Source organism: Saccostrea echinata, unplaced genomic scaffold (genome assembly GCF_033153115.1).
Source record: "Saccostrea echinata isolate AGI-Se365-2 ecotype Australia unplaced genomic scaffold, CSIRO_AGI_Sech_v1 ptg000009l, whole genome shotgun sequence".
NCBI classification, from domain to species: Eukaryota; Metazoa; Mollusca; class Bivalvia; order Ostreida; family Ostreidae; genus Saccostrea; species Saccostrea echinata.
In genome coordinates this window covers 9,516,057-9,534,108 of record NW_026889758.1, presented here as the reverse complement: position 1 = coordinate 9,534,108, position 18,052 = coordinate 9,516,057, and the positions used below count along the sequence as shown (strand labels likewise).

Below are 18,052 nucleotides of genomic sequence, written 5' to 3'. Positions count from 1 at the left end.
TTTCCAGTCAACAAATATTGAGTTCATTTGTCTATCATAATGTTCATTTTCGTACTTGTTCTATGTACAGTTACCATAGTTATTGAATATTTTACTTTATCCTGATGGATAATAATATATTGATGTTAAAGTTATACACCTGACGACACGTTCCCCAAATATCTGTTTTGTTTCTCTTTGTAATATAAAAAAAAACATTCATAATATTAACATCGTCTTGTGATTTCTAAACTGTTTTTAAAATGTCTTAGAAAATAAATCCAGCAAATATTGTGATATAGGATATTCAAGTGATTTCAAATAGAATTATATAGGAAACACCATCCTTTGGTATCTTGCACAAATGCCTGGTAAGGAACCTCTTTTTTTGGCGAGGAAACTTGTTAAAGTAGCAATACTCCAATTACAAATTCTTGGGAAAATTTATATATCATTGAGGAACGTGTTATCTGACCTTAAGGACAAACGCAACGTACCTTACCTACTAATAATTTTTCAAGATATTCTTAATTTAAGATTATAGTTCCATCAGATGTTCATAGACAAAAAATCAACAAGCATTACCAGGTGTTTTGAAAAGATATTAATTGATGGAAATTTTTGTATAATTCAAAGAAAAATATACAAAAATTACTAAATAAACATTCTAGATGTTTTGTTTATCCAAACTTGTTGTAAAAGATGTGTACAACAGCATACATAAACATTAAAATATAGCACACAGCTCCTTTAAGTATTGGAACTCTTCAACTCCAGGGAAAAAGACAATAAAGTTCAAAGTACGTTGCGTATGTCCTTAAGAATAGTTTAAATATATGAGGTCTTTATGAATCGTTATATACTATTGAACAGTAATTCCACTCCTTGATGATGAACAAATACGTGCTTGTGCTGCTGGCACTAGTCCTGCTCTCCGGAATGACCATGATCTGTGAAGGTAATTTCAATCGAAAGAATGGTGAATTGTCTTTCATTTTTTTTTATCTTATCTGGAAGATGTTACTATATCAATAGTTTCTGAAAAAATGTGTCACTCAAATTTCCACTGATCCACTTTGTGTGTTTTTCAGGAAATACGGCGTGGAGGTCATACTATAATCCATCATCTCGATCAAGATTCCGGAGTAAGTGACCGTCGATTTGAAAATACTAAAACTGTTGTATAAATCATAGCCTTTAATATTTGTTTTCTAAAGACTTTATTAGCAAAAATTCACATGGATTATATATATGGAAGGGTGCTAATAAAAATTTATCGGTTGCAGATTTCAGATTCAATCGATTTAGACAGTTCAGTAGATTTGGACCTCGATCCCGATCTACAGGCGGATGGGCTAGTCAGTTTTCAAAGCGACGTTGACCAAAATTAGGTAGGTAAAGTATCATGAAAATCAATATTTACAAAGATTATAGACTTAATGATTGAGGCATTGTGTTATACTCATAAACAGCTGATTTAAGTCGAAAAAAATTGGTGCATTAACAGCTAATCTCACTTTTCATAAAAGTCAAGATCTTCGCTGTGTTCCGATTTATGATTAGTATTTACTTTTAAAGATTTCGGTATACGCTTAATTATTTAGACTTCGTTCGAATTTATCTTCGCGAGAAATGAGCATCGTTTTATTCGAGAGGTATCATTTTTATGCTTTCTTCCAATAAATAATTGGCGTTAATTCTGTTATTCTGGGGAGGTTTACATTCGTGGTCCCAGAACAACTTCGCAAAATAACCAAAAAGTTCTCTAGATTACTCAGTATAGCAATTATTTTTGCAATGAAATGTTTATTATTGCTAATCACATATAAGTGTCCTTCATTTCTCAGTTCTTGAAATAAATTAAATGGCAAATTATTTATTAGGTGGTAATCTTATGCAGTGTTATATGAACTACATTAAAACATCATAAATTCTAATTTTTACATCTCTTTTTCAGGTCATTTCCGATCGAAGACAATGTCTTTTTAATTGTTATCCATTGTTTTTTTTTTATATTTGTAATAAAACGATTTTCCCCATACTTGTATTCTTTTAAAGATAAACATAGAATACAGATAATTAACATAAGCAACCAGTGGATTAAGCAGGACAATATTCCATTTAAAAATGTTCATTTGAGGGCTTGAATTATCGAGAATTTTAGTATATGGTATTTATTTAACAACAGACAAAATATATTTTTATCAAGTTCAAATAATTCCATTAGAAGTTCATACCTCATACAGAGATTGCCTACCTGGCTCCGGGGCTTTAAAAATGAGACGAGCTTACTTTTGATCTCAGTCTCACTTTTCCATTATATATTCCTTTTGTAAAAGTGAGACTAAGATCAAAAGTTAGCTCGTCTTAGTTTCATGGCCCCGGAGCCTGATCTTTACCCAAGGTCATCTGATCAAGTTCAAGGTTATTTTTACAAAAATATATAATTCCTGATCTGACCATGTATTGTAATGAACATTTGTCGCAAGGATTTCTAATGACCTTAGGGTAAGTACTGACCTTGGCCCAAGCTCATTCCTGCAAGTTCAAGGTCATTGGCAGATGTATTTTTTGTGTCCAGTCCATAATTCTCTAATAGAGGCTAATTTGAAATGAGATTTTTTAAATGATTTAAGGTGTGTCATGATCTTGATCCATGGCAATTTTAGCAGGGATATGGTTAATGACGGAAAAAAGTTTTAAATTCGTGTCCGGTCTGTATCTAATGGGAAAACATTGGAAGTTCATATTTCACAAAAATATTATCTTGAAGGTGTGTTCTGACCTTGACCATCGTCATTCCAGCAAGTTCAAGTCCCTGGCAGAAAAAGAGTAAAAAAAATGTGTCCAGTTCATAACTCTTTCATGAATAAGAATGGGAATTTAAAATTACAAAGATAACTGGAGGTATATCATAACCTTGACCCAAGGTCATTGCCATGATCAAGGTCACCAGTAGAAAAGTGTAATATTCCTGTCAGGTCCATAATATCTGATAGAGAAACATCGGATGTTCATATTTCACTCAAAGATTACTTAGGACCTCTCCTTAAAACACCAAGGTGATTTTGGTAAGTTCTAGGTCATTTTTAGAAAATTGAATAAGGAAAATTAAAAAAAAAATATTGCAGCGAGGGGGCATAATAATGTCAACTCACTCATAGTACCTGTCTTGTTAAAGCTTAGGTTGATTATTCATATTTATGTCAACCCCCCCCCCCCCCCCAAGCGAATTCAATGGGAACATTTTGTTAGCGTTCCCCTTAGGTTTGTCCGCATTTCCTGCTTACCAATCTTAACAACATTTCATAGCAATAATGATTTTCAAGTGTAATCGTAAATGATACATTCACAATGGCCGCTGTTGCCATAAGAACGGAGGAAGACCAGTTCGGGGTAACATACACTATTGCTTGCAGTAGGTTTCTATTTTTTATGAATACCTTTTTTAAGAAACGAATCTTTATTGAAGATTTTATTACTACTTTGATATCGTATCGACGAATGTTAAATCGATGATCTATCGATATTGGATTAATTATTAGCAGTCCTAGTAGTCATTGGAGTACAAAATGATACAAGTTTTCATGAAAAAAATGTAAAAACAACTCATTGATTCAGAACTAGTCAAACATACCAAGGAGGCGTTTTAAAACATATACATGCAACCTCTGTATGAAAGTTTTATATTGTACATTTTGAATTTAAGATGTTTTTTTTTTGTTCAATTGGGTGTACGTTTCTAGTACTACAACAAATTCTCGTCTGATCGACCTGTATCATAGATACACGCATCACTCAGTGCTCCAACGCTGACATGCTGCTCTAATGTCTGATTCTGAGCATGAGGTATTCTAACTTTGAGAATTTGTTAAAAGAATTCATTTCCTTTGAATAAAGAAAAAAATATGGCAGTCTACTAGATCCCGCCGTGAATAAGATTTTCATTCAGAAAAAAAGACTACATTGAAAAGTAAGCTGGAGAAAAAAGACTTTCTATCATTATCAACCAATAAAATCAGCATAGGACTTCATAAAATATAATTTATATTTTAATATAGCCTAATTAATTGTCATCAAATTCTAACAAAATATGTCGTCTACAAACATCCTTAAAATTGAGTCAAAATTTAAAAAATCTTAGCAGACGTTTTAATATTAACCGGTGACACAGGCTGCCAGATTTGACGGTACTGTGTATTGGTAGTTAAGATAGACGTAGGATAATGCGTAGTACAGCTTAGAGTCCTTCTGGTAAATGTAATAACGGGCTTCTTGTTCCGTCTGACAATGGGTGTGTCCACATCTGTTGAATAATAATGATTATGTATATGACAAATACATTTACACGTGCATTTTCTAATCTTTATACGAATATTTTGCTTCATATATACGACAAAAATTAGAAAATTATAATCCCCATATATATATATATATGTCCTTTGTCCCAGGGTAATTTCGGGATCCTTGCCGAAATTATAATCTTAAGAGCACATGCAATTCAATCCTAATCATTGATTGATTGTGACATTTAAATTATTTTTATTAGATAAAACCACGTGCACACTATGATAAAAAATAGTGTTACATTTTCTACATGAGGTGTTTAATATGTCACTTTTGACAACTAACAATAATGAGCAATAATACTTGTCAAATATTTTTATTATTTAGTAGATTGTTCAATAAAACATCCAGATCGCTTAGCAATAAGTACATGGACCACAACGCATATGTGATCACATGATACATTTTTGATCTTTATAATACATATAAAGGCTACACAAAAAAAAAAAATTCGAATTAAAACAAAAGTTTGAGAAAAACCGGTTACTAAATAGCACATATTATAGAACCTTTTTCTCCCTTTATGATACTAATTTATTCAAGGCGTATGCATTATTATTTTGCGGATAACAGCAATTAATAAATGCTGCGCGAATCACGGCATCCGATCAAATTCTACCTAGGGTTTCTTTATACATACTACCGGTATGAGGAAATGAGTGATGGAACATACCACTGGCGGATTTAAGGGGGGGGGCGTGGGGGGCGCACGCCCCCTCTAAAATTTTCAAAGTATAACATGACTAATATCAATAATGCCATACTTTGGTTTTACAATTAATGGTCAATTAAAAAATGGTAATTTTATTTAATGACCAAGTACCGGTTTTCTTAAAAATCAAGTCTGAAAACCTTGCATTCCCTAGGCTATGAATACTATCTCATAATTATTCAAACCGGAAAACGTCTCCCGATTTCATTTGAAAGGTAGACTGCACTTGTCAATTTCCTGTCATGATGCAAGGAAAATACTGCAATATTTAAAGGCTGGTCGAAGGTAAATAAATGAATTTAAATCAGACGGTCTACGTTAAAAATTCGTCCACTGATTGATGTATTTATTTATCAAATGGTGTAACTATGCAGTAATTTACTTACATAGATACTAGACTTTTTTCATTACACATATCTCATAATCTTTCCATATAGGCCTAAATGGAATGTAACGTCAGGATCTAGGTTAGGATGGTGTAACTTCGACCACCTGGTTAATTTCGACCGTTCATAAATACCTTAAAATAATTTATTTATAGCCCATTATAGTGTAAACACATCTATTTTATGCAGAAAGAAAATGCATTTTTCATATACAAATCAATGTTGATCATAAAAGGCGAAATTTATTTCTTGACTGGAAAATTACATCCAAGAAGAAACTTTATCGCCCGAAAAATTACGAACGAGTATTTTTTAACCATTGCGGGGAATTATCAGTTTATCACCTCTGAAAATATCTTGTATACCGGGTATATAGAAAGACACAGTGGATATTCCTGGCGTGAAATTTATCAACTATGTTTAATTTTGCAACTTAAATTCATACCTTTTTAATTTTATGGTATTTAGTTTTTACAAATAAAATGCAAATCAGCTGAACAGATATCGGCCGAAGTTACCCATGCATGGCGTCAGCGGTAACTCAGTTCGACCAATGAAAATGACGCAATGCTATATGTTACCAAAAAAAAAATCATGACTACTGTCCGTATAAAAAAAAAATAATAGGATCAGTATGTACAAGAATACTCCGTAGAAAGTAGTTCTATAACAGTGAAAAAATCATCTGTTCTGTTTACATGCGGTTTAGATGCCTGCAAATATATATACATTTGTAGCATGCCTTGACAAATCGGTAAATCTGTTCTAGGCACCTAGTGCACTTAATGTCTTCAAATTAGGTACATTTTGAAAATTACTTTTTTTTGGTCGGTACTTTTTCACAATCTTTTATGTTTTACAACAGAGTAATTTAAATTAATATATATATATATATATATATATATATATATATATATATATATATATATATATATATATATATATATATATATATATATTTAAATTAGAAATGACGCGAATAATTTCGTTTATATTTGCACAGCGATCGAAAATACCCCGTGTGCGGTCGAAGTTACCCATCACACATATCTTGTAAATCGAACACATTTATTTTATATCCTGACGAATAATACATATAATACAATGTAATCTGAACAATAAAAGGTATTTCGAAGGAAAAGGGATCCAGTAATAGTTGAGCGTAATACATGTAATAGGCAGTGACATACTTGAACAAATCTAAATATAAAAAAAATAATCGGTCGAAATTACACAACGGTACTTTGGAAAACATTCTGAAATTTGTGACTTCTTGTATATCTAGGTAAAATGCTATTTTTAAAAACTGATCTTGTTTGTTCGTTGTTTTTTGGTTTGTTTGTTTGTGTGTGTGTGTGTTTTCTTTTAAAAAATGAAATAACATAGGGTACATAACTAATCAATACCACTATTTTTGTGCCTGGTTTTACTCTTAAAATTCACGAAAACCCATGAGCTTCCGGGGGCTTCGCCCACTGGGCCCCCACCAGGGCTTCGCCCTGGACCCACTGGGGGCCTTAAGGCGGCCCCCAGACCCCCTGCCTGAACGAAGTTATCCACGCCCCCCCCCCCCCAATCACAAATCCTGTATCCGCCCATGCATACAGCAATAATGGGAGATATTTTAAAATATTATTCGTTCAGGTAAATAAGTTGAATCTGAGTTGTTAAAGAGCATTTGTTAAAAACACTATTACCATCTGAATAATGCTCGCCCTTCAGCCTGATAGAACGTACCAACAGTCGATATTGTTTGACGATAGGTAATATTCAAAAAAATATTGACTGCTCAGAATTTATGAGCACACGGTTCACTGATATATGTATTTATATGAAATATATAAAAATCAGTAATAAAACGTAATAAATATTGCAAGTATTTGATGGTAACATTGAAAATTTTCACAACGCGAAAACCATTGTCAACTACCTTCATTACATGCAATATTTATTTAATCCTTTGAACAGCTCTGAAAAACACTATCATAGTGGAGGTGACTTTGTACTTAGTAAGCGAATATAACTTTTTAAACCATTTGTTAAGTGGGAGAATTTTTTCAGCACATTTTTTCCCCAGAGCTTATATTACGGGAGTGATTTTCTGCTATAATATGAGATATGAGGGGTGACTTGCAATCAGGACGTCCATAACACTTGACTCACTAAATAGCGTACTCGTTATTCTAAAAAAACTCACGTGTTCATTCCTCCAGTGGATGTTGGATGTTTGTTAACCATGAAGAATGAGCCTGTCCCCTCGGCCCAGTACTCACGTTCATCAGCCATAGCATAGGAACTAGCAGTCCAAAGGTTGTGGTAACGGGCGTTATTATAGGCCTCCGTTATCTGAGGAAGAAACCAAAACTTCATTTTAAAGATTCTTTAGTAGAGTTACCTAGTTGTTTGCAATAATTTAGTTCAGATTCACTTAAATTAATGTATTTTGATTTTATTTGGTTGATCTCAATAAAGTTAAAAATCCTATTTTTCCAACGATACTTCCGATTTCTTTTTCAGCTTCCACAACAACAGCTTTGGGTACACCATCAAAAGTAATTTCTTTGATGAAAAAGGGAGATAACGAGCAGTAATAAGGCTCAAATGTCCATTGAAACAATAAATTGGGAGCAAAACAAATACAGACCTCTAAAACATCAGAGAAGGAATCAGGTTCTATGGAGGAGTAAACATCCCCTGTCGACCGGTCACATCCGCCGGGTGATCACTCTCATGATCGGGCAAACGGAAAATTTGTAGATTGAGTGTTTAAATAATGGTCTAACAATTAGTATGAAAAAAAAATCGTCAGTCAGCATTCGACTTAATGATAGATTGTATTTGCTGACATGGTCGTTGTATCGTCCATAGAACTTGTGAAATGCTGACTTTAAACAAGACTGTTGATATCCTTGTTTCATCAACTTGTTTGTCAGTAGCTTTCCTCGTTTTAGAAATTATTCGTACATGGAGCATGTTCTGACCATAACGAATCAACTGGGAGATATAAACCCCATGTGCAGGTGATAATGGTATATAGCTACATAGGTAAGGGAAGTTGAAGTTAAAGAGATGTTGAAGTCATAAAGTTTTGTTGTTAGGTTACCATTAACGTCTTTTTATAGTAAAACATCCAAATATGAAACAGATCTGTCAGACATTGTGGAATCTTTCATGTCACGTTCACTGGGATATTTGGAGTCGACATATTGAAGGAAGTAACTAATGTTAATTAATAATACGTCGTCGATCTAAATGTCGAGTTGAAGCCACAGCAAGTGTTTTTTCTTCCTCTCATGTATAAGTTTTTGAATAAATTCTTCTTCATATGAAAATAAAAATACATCTACTATTCTCGGGGGCAATTGATACCAATGTGAATTTCGACAGATTGTTGGAAGACCTGATCTCCAAAAACTACATAGATACATGTACTGTCAATCAAAACTCAACCATCTTTTTAATATCTACTTTAGAATACTTGTGTGTACAATCAGAATGTTTTTTTTTAACTAATTTTGCAAATGATCAATGACAAGGTAAGTAAATTTACGAGTTCCATTTGCGTTGAAAGAAGTAGCTGTCTATGAAGTCAAAAAGCCTCGACTTTAATTTACCTCGGGGAATGGTTGTATAAAACGTTGAAAAGTCGTAAGTTTTGTTATTGATTATGGTAAAAATTTTGTGATTTCAAATTTTCTAGAAGTTCCATGAAGTTTTTAGGCTTCCACATCTGAATTACACCACTTCTCAAATATATTGTTGTACAGTATTCCAGAAGTTTCTCCTTCACTGCTGTTAATATTTTAGTGAGAAGTAGAGAAAGATGCTTGGTAGAACATTTACTGGAACCAACTCTGTATCTTTGTATGGAATTTTATAAAGTTTAGGAATGCATATGTATGATATTCAAATTCACTTTGATTGTTGGGAATATTAAAAAAAACTGACATATGATTTTTGAAGAATTTCCTCTTTAGAAAGGGACCTGATCATAAAGAGCATAAAACACATGTATATTGCACACGTAATTTTCTCCTGAAGTATTAACATATTACCTGACTCCTTATAGAAGATGGCAGGTGTTTGTGGATTGTGTGAGCAAATTCATGAACGAGAATATTGTTGGTGTGAAAATATGGATCACGTGAATTACATAGGATATTATCCTCCAATATACAACACGTGTCTCCCCCTACTCCAGCCAATGTGTTGTATTTACGATGATCAAACGTACACGTTACTGAACAGGAACCAGCACAAGTGTCTAAAAAGCAAAAAAATTATCCCTGTAGTACTACTGTAACAGCAAAATATTCAAAATTATTTGACTGCAATTTATGAGCAGAAGTACAAAGATAAAATTTTTAGCAGAAGAAACCAGTTGAAGATTATAACTAAGATAAGAGAAGGCCTATCCTTGTACATGAGAAACATTTATTCTCTGATTCTTCTGCTGACTTCTAACACTGCTAGTGATCAACATCTTACTATCCTAGAGAGCTTACTGTGACCTTAGACAGCTAACAGAGACCTTAGCTTACTATGCCCTTAGACAGCTTACTGTGACCTTAGGCAGCTTAGTGTGACCTTAGAGAGCTTACTGTGACACTGGGGCGTGTCCCTCTCGGCAGCATACTCTGGGAAAATAGTTATATCCTGACCATGGGCAAAGACTGCGATCTTGGCATTCCGAGCTACAGCACTGAAAATGGAGGATGGCATGTGTTTGGTCATCCTTGCCGCGATCACTGCTGCCTTAAAATGAAAGCGTGTTTAAAAACAACAATGAAGTCGAAACATTTAAGATATAGCTATTAATTGCATTTTTATGCAATTACTAGCAAGCACTCTATGACAAAAAATTCTACAGAGATGTGCGTATACATAGCTTTGGCAAAAGTTCAGTGGGTTTTCACAGATAAACATGATGGCAAAATCATGAGAAATTATTTTTAAGACGAAAGCATGCACGCATTCTTAAAAATGTGTATGATTACATATTAATAAGTGGCTTTGCATTAAAACCCTGAAAAATAGAAGGCAGCCAAATAAGCATGTAAGTTTTCCAAATACAGATCTACTTGAATTTGTATTCAGTGCAATATACTGAAATCTGATTGGTTAAGAAGTATTAACCACTTTTTAATGTTACCCTCCCCTCAGCATTAGCAACACACTTGACAACGGACAACATAACGATATGTGCATAATTACGTTTCATCGTAGAATTCCAACACGACGGTGTGTGTCTGATATAAGCTGAATAAACAAATGCGATAATAATACATTAATTGTTTCCAAAAAAAAAAAAACGTTTTCGAGCGCGGAAATAACCAAATTATTGAGCGGAATAAGGATTCAAACATTTGAATAATTTTCATAATTGTCGAATCTTTCTTATTGAGAAAAGCGTAAGTGGAAAGTTTAAAGGGGCCTGGGCACAGTCGCATTGTTAACAATTTTAAATGTCTATTTTTATTAAAAAATAACTTCAGTTTAATGATTTGAACTTACATGAATATTATAAGAATTCAACAAGAACGACATTCCTCATAACATCATGTCAAACACCTGTATTTGTAAACAGGGCACGAACTTTGTTATTATTAGTGTTTACGTTTTACAAGGTGTGTTCAATTTGTTTAGCGTGCCCACGCCACTGAGCACAGAGTGACAATACTGGGGAGCGGGTTTTGCTTTCTCGCCTTTCTACTCTGAACTTTCTGATTATAGTTTTCATTTTTTTTCATAAATTCACAACACAATTTCTACTTTTCTTAACCTTGTGAAAGTACAAAAATATGCGCAGGTATGTTAAGGCAGTATCCAGATCATATTTCGGCGAATTTAGACTTTTTTTCGTAAAATGTAACATTGATAAATCGGAAAAACCATAGATAAAACATTTACTATTATTATCCATTGTATGGACGTCATTGAGTCTTAGGCTAAAAGAAGCACTCCACTACGACGTCATCACGTGACGTCTATAAATAGAAAAATTGCCTTAATGAAAAAGTGAAAAGTTCAACACTACCCCGGAGATAATTCATTTCTTTTAGTGAAAATAATTATGTAAAAACATCACTGGGCCATGAAAAGTGCTGCTAGAATCCTACTCTCCTGACACAGAAAAAAATATTCCAAAGTTTCGCATGAAACCTTACCAAAATTTTTACATTTTATACATACGATCAAGGAATTTTTATCAATTCATGTTAACCACACGATTCTAGCAGCACTTTCCAAGTATTATAGAATACAAGCTTTCGATACAAACAAAAAATATATTTCAAAGTTTGCGGCGTAGTGTTGAACTTTTGCATCTTTGTTGTTATAGAACGACAGAGGAACGACTGATCGGGATTTCAAAGCACTGACTATGTTCATTATAAGAAAAAATGATAAGAATATATCGGCGTACCTGATTCTTAATCTTTAATTCCTTATGAATCACACATAACATTCATGGTATATGCCTTAAAACTCCCATTTCATATATTTGTTTACATGAATTCTCATTTCACTCGGCAAATATTTGATCAATAGTTATGACGTCATGGGTTTGGTACTTAACCCCCGTGCTAAATAATTAGCTATTTATGCCACCCAAAACAACAAGATTTAGTTTATGTTATGTTTTGAATGATTTCATTCTTTTCTTGGACCTGAAATTAAACTTTAAAGATAGATATTAAGAAATCATTATTTCTATAGTTCACGTCATACAGCTTACTATGACGTCATATTGTGAAGGCAAGTAGGATATCTCTGGGTGTAGCCTTAACATACCCGCGTGTGTCAATCAAACGCGTCCCGAAAATCTTATTTTTAAAAATTTCCTGATAAAAAAAATTTCTTAACACGCTTTTAATATATTTGGTATGAAATGATCTAGCAACATATAAGTCTTGCATTTGATTTAGAAAAGTTTAGAAAATATGCTTGAAATCTGTGTCCCATCCCCTTTATAAGCCTTTCAAAACGAGATCTGATTCAAGACAATTTCCGATTTTTTTATTCGTTAATTACATGTAGACATTCAAAATAATGAAATAAAATCTGCATGTTTTCGAGGGTTCCAGAGGAAATTGAATCCCTTTGGAAAACCATTGTTAACCTCCTCTGACGCGTCAGTTGATAATATTTTTCTTATTTCAGGTTTTCAACTGCTACACTCCAAAACATACACTGTTTATATACCGTCTAGTATTCTGTATAATTTTAAACTATTCCCGAAGCTTTTCAGGATGAATCTACTGCATTTCCTTTCTCTACTACAACTTTTAGTAAAAGGTCATTCTCAGTTTCCCAAAGAAGTGTTACTTGAATTTGTGAAAGGATTTAGAAGTTATTATATGGATTGCATTTAAAACATCATACCAGGTAGTGTCCCCACTCGCTGACGGCTGTGGTGGCCTCCACTGCTAACCAGTCCCCGCTATACCGCGTATTCTGTATGTTCCCATTAGCTCCCACGTACTTGTGCTTCAGCGCCACGCGTTTGCCATGATAATATGATGTGTTATTGCTTGATAAGGATAGTACTTTCAATCTATAAAGTATAAATTGCGATAAAAGTAGCTATGATAAAGACAAATCAATGCTTCTTATGTGCTCTTGTTCCTCTAGATACTTACCCATGCTGTTTCATCAGCTCCTCTTGTTCTGGAGTCAATGGCGGCAAAGCACACACAACTAAAACATACTTGTTTGTTAATCACACATAAAAAAAGGTTTTTTTTCCGTTATTACTATCATTATTATTATAACAGAAAAAATAAACACATGTACCATAAGCGCACAGAAGCCCGAAGAAGATGCGCTTCATTGTAAGGGGAATATTTTCTAAAGTGACTTGGGCTCTCTTTTTTAAGGTATTAAATATATATGATAAGGGAAATATAGGGCATTACGACATTTGACCGGATAAATTCAAAGGTTAATATTGAAGTGTACACAGAAAGATAACTGCTATGCTCTTCCAGTGCAGCTATGGGGGATGTGCTAGACATATAAATTTGGTTTTATGAAGTTACTTTTTATTTCGAAATGCAAGGTGTTATACATACTGCTTTATAAAGTTGATCTGGGGTGCTTTGGAAAAAACCCCCACTTTTTTGCAAGACACATACATGTTTGTAGGCTTTCAAAATGAGCTGAGCATAAACATTAAATATTGATTGTCAAACAAACTGATGTTCCAATTCCCAGTGTAATAACATTAATACGTATGCACCGGTAAAAGCATTCTGGTGGTAGGGCGTTAGCTTTGTGATTAGGTTGCCCGGGTTCTATTCTCGTTCGTCGTGCCGCTGTCAAATCTAAGACATAAACGTAGGTACATGTAACGACTGTTCCTTCGCCAAACACCTGGCATTACAAGTGAAAGACACGTATCTAAAAACCTTAAAACCGAGACCCCCTGTCACGGTAAGAGTTGGGACAACAAAGAACCCATACTTCTCAATGGCCCAGAGTACCGAGTATGGTTCAAATTAAAGCCCTTCACCGGCATACGGTGACGTCTCTATATGAGAGAAAAAATTCTCGAATGGGACCGTTAAACAACATACAATCGATCAATCAATATATTGGCTGTTAAAACTGTTACAGTAATCTGGATAAGAGTAAGTTTATTTTTACAATATCCAAGTGCATTACGTCCTTGAAAGTACATAGCAAATTGTGACGTATTTTTCATTCACAAATGACAGTGAAAAGTTATTTACATGTAAAAGACCCTTTTTACGTAGATCATTGTATATCTCTCAGAGCAATCTAATAGCTCAAAGTAAAGGAACTAGCTGATGAATATGTTCATATTAGAAACTTATGAAAAGATTAACAGAGTGACCTTAAATTGAAGACATGACTTCAAAAGTTTTAATGTCCAAAGTGATATCCCCTCCCCCCATTGATTGGAATAATTTGCTTCCGGAAACAACTTCTTCAATATACTAGTAATCGATGAATATGAGACAAAAGTATAGACATGTAATCAAATGCATGTAAAATATGAGTTAGCCTTTTTGATATCATAGACAACTGCTTCTTAAAATAAAGGGAACTCGGAAATTTTCACATCATGTGATTGGTCATCAGCAAAATTCAGTCTTCGCCAAATCTTTTTTTCAGTACATGCCCTTCGGGCAGGTTTAACCACTTATTACGCTAGCCCGAACAAATATTTACATGCCCAGAATTTTATCAAGTAATTTTATTCTTATTTGCCTTTTCATGCCAAGGAAATGATCCGAAATCCATTTCTATAGATCTATTGTCTCGCCATTAATATTATTTTCAACCTGGACACTTTTTGTGTCTCCTTTGCAAAAGAGTTCTTTGGAAATCGCGGTAGAATAAACTATCGTTAATATTTTATTTGGTGCTCCACTTTAGATGAAAAATCAGACTTTAAGTACATTTAATGTTATTGGTATTATTTAAGTTGATAATACGGAGGCTTAGGCCTCAGAATTTACATGCCCTTCGGGCTTGTAAGTATGCAATTTCCATATGCCCGCTTCCAATTTTACCAGGTCCCGGGCTTCGGACTCCCGGGATTTGTCGAAGACTGAAAATTATTACGTTAAAAAACACTCCGATTGTACACACAAGTACTCTGAAGTTGATATTAAAAGGATGCTGGAGTTCCTCATTGACAACATTTATGTAGTCTTCGGAGACCAAGTTTTCCAACAAAATGTTGGATTTGTGATGGGTACTAATTGTGTTCCTTTATTAGCTGACCTGTTTTTATATTCCTATGAAGCAGAATTGATTCAAAAACTTATACATGAGAAGAGGAAAACAATTAACAATAGTTATTTTATTCGTGTCTCGACTCGATATATCCCAGTGAACTTGAAATAAAAGACACCACAGAGTCTGCCACATCTGTTTCATACTTAGATATTTTACTGACTATAGACAATAAAGGCCAATTAACAACTAAATTGTATGACAAACGAGATAATTTTTGCTTTTTCATCTTCAACTTTCCTTATTTATGTAGTACTATTCCGCTATCACCTGCTTATGTTGTTTATATCTCCCAACTTATTTGCTACTCAAAAGCTTGCGCTGGGTACAATCAATTTTTAAAGCGAGGCAGGCTACTCACTGATAAGTTGATGTTACAGGGGTTTCAACAGCCGCGTCAGTATTTCGTAAACTTTATGGTCGTTATAATGTCCTTGTTAGCAAATATAACCTATCCTTGGGTCGTATTTTGGCTGACTTGTTTCATACAAATTGTTAGGCCTTTGTTTAGGTACTGAATTGACTACCGACTACCTGATCAATACATAGGTCTCACGGCGGGTGTGATCAGTCACTAGGGGATGCTTACTCCACCTAGGCACCTGATCCCACCTCTGGAATTTCCTGGGGTCCGTGTTTTATGCCCTCTTCGCATATTTGTATTGTTTGTGGAGTTTTTTTTTTAAGATAGATCACTGTTCCTTATCTTTATTTATTATTCCTCTACTTATATTTCCCTATATAACTTCAGATCGTTAGATGTGACTTATTTCCCTAGAAATCGATATGAATTGACTAATCCCCGTGCTTTAGTCAAGTGAGCTAATCCCTACATCAAAAACTATTCGTAATCCTCTAGATTTTACTTTTACATTGGTATGATATGTGAATGGACTAATCCCCGTGTGTTAGTTCAGTGAGCTAATCCCTGCTATGAAATCACGCTATCTGAATCCTCTAGATTTTAGGTTTGTATCGGTATAATAAAACAGTTAAAAGTATATCATTGCGGGAGTTAGCAAGATTCCAGTTCCCCTCGACCAGGACTATTTCCCTCGGGAAATAGTCCTGGCCTTGGGGAACTGGAATCTTGCTAACTCCCTCAATGATATACTTTAACTGTATACTTTTACATTTGATAAAGATTAGTGTGCTAACCGATGACATTAACATTTAAATTAATATTTGACATGTACGTGAATGATTATTGTTTTACGTTCAGCATTACGTTTTTAAGGTTCAAATTTGAGCAATATCTCAAGAAGCAATATAAAACACACTATTGAAGTGTGCGCCCTAATGATAGGTCATCGTTATTATCTATCAGATTTGACACAGCATTATACTGTAAAATTACGGATATCAAAGGTTCATTTTTTTTAATTTGACACTTGATAAAGACCTTGCTTATCAATTAAGGTACTCCTGGTTTTCAATCTGCATAACCCCCCCCCCCCACTTTTTCCTTGCTGAACAGTGATATCTGTATGATTAAAGAAGAAAAAAGACTTTCAAATACATGTCCAATTTTATCTAAATAAAACTACAGGTACTGTAAGCATTGAGCTCACAAAATTACACCCAATTCCCATATGAGTATGATGACAAAGTCTATTTTCGCTATGGGGAACCCAAAATATTTCTCCGATTAGGGCATAAAATAGGAGGGGCACAGTGGCACAATGTTATAAAGATTATACTATAATCGTATTGAATTTTATTCAGTGGTATGGAGGAGTTAGGGATATGAGAGGGGTACTCAATATTATGGAAGGAATGGCAGTGTCCATGTTTTTCTTTTGGAAACCTAAAACAACAGGCCCATGTACTTCAACGCTTACCTGAGCCACAGGGCATTCTTCATCAGTAAATTTTCTCCCTATATATTACAATGTGAAACAATCAAATATTTGGGCCCAACCTTACCCCAGCTGGTCATTTTTGAACAAATTTGAATCCACATTACCTGAGGATGCTTTCAAATAATTGTGACTAATTACGCCTTTGCTGTTCTCGAAAGGATGATATTTAAAGATTTTCCCTTGATATTTCTGCATAATACATTGTGCTCCGATCGTTGCCCTATCCCTCCCCTTGGGAGTCATGATTTGAATAAAACCTGAATCTTCAATACCTGATTATGCTTCCATATAAATGTGACTAAGCATGGCATTGTTGTTTGAAAAAATACGTGTTTATGCTACTGACACTAGTCTTGTTTTCCAGAATGACTATAATCTGTGAAGGTAAATCAAATCTATAACTAAGAAAGGGATAGAATTTCAATCGAAAGAATTCAATGCAAGGATTTATCTTTCAATTTTTGGTTCAGATACACAGAACTACATGTATGATCTTATCTGGAAGATGATTAAGGAATCACTGTCTAGTTAGTAGAGTATGCCAGGGCATCAACGATAGTTGGAAACGTGGGATAATTTATGCATAACGGGCTTCGCCCATTATGCATAAATCATCCCACGTTTCCAACTATCGTTGATGTCCCTAGCATACTCTACTAACTAGACAGTGATTCCTTATATTTCCATTTCATTGTGAAATAAAATTATAAATTTAGATTTTAAAAATGTAGACTAATAGATTTAAATTACACGAGGCCTCGCATGTTAATTTCAATTGTCCCCGCCCACTGAGGTCAAACACAAAGACACGAGATTTACATGGATATTAGGCCTCCTTAGCGTCAGACACAAAGACAGCCGCACGGGAATTACATACATGTTAGGCCTTCTTAGCTCCTGACCTTTCGCTCGGCGAAATTTACATTCCGGTAGAATGATCAAGAAATCAACTCAACTAACTTTCAAAGAGTTATCACAAAGAAAACAAATAGAAATGAAAA

General features: G+C 34.2%; 1 protein-coding gene and 2 long non-coding RNA genes across 3 annotated transcripts in view; 1 reads left to right on the top strand and 2 right to left on the bottom strand.

Moving 5' to 3' along the window:
* Positions 1 to 857: 857 nt before the first annotated feature.
* Positions 858 to 2,020, top strand: LOC133183266 (uncharacterized). Its single transcript, XR_009720614.1, has 4 exons — positions 858 to 937; positions 1,071 to 1,124; positions 1,266 to 1,370; positions 1,937 to 2,020. It is a non-coding gene; the product is annotated as an uncharacterized LOC133183266 (long non-coding RNA).
* A 2,111-nt stretch (positions 2,021 to 4,131) lies between these two features.
* The window catches only part of LOC133181545 (uncharacterized), a 28,991-nt gene continuing 15,070 nt past the window's right edge, over positions 4,132 to 18,052 (bottom strand). The window contains exons 6-7 of the mRNA XM_061316031.1: positions 7,622 to 7,770; positions 4,132 to 4,285 (exon numbers count right to left, since the gene is read on the bottom strand). Coding sequence (XP_061172015.1) covers positions 4,138 to 4,285; positions 7,622 to 7,770 — 297 coding nt within the window. The 3' untranslated portion in view covers positions 4,132 to 4,137. The remainder of the gene's footprint in view (positions 4,286 to 7,621; positions 7,771 to 18,052) is intronic.
* Positions 12,813 to 13,259, bottom strand: LOC133183264 (uncharacterized). Its single transcript, XR_009720613.1, has 3 exons — positions 13,219 to 13,259; positions 13,065 to 13,122; positions 12,813 to 12,979 (listed from the first exon to the last, which is right to left on the bottom strand). It is a non-coding gene; the product is annotated as an uncharacterized LOC133183264 (long non-coding RNA).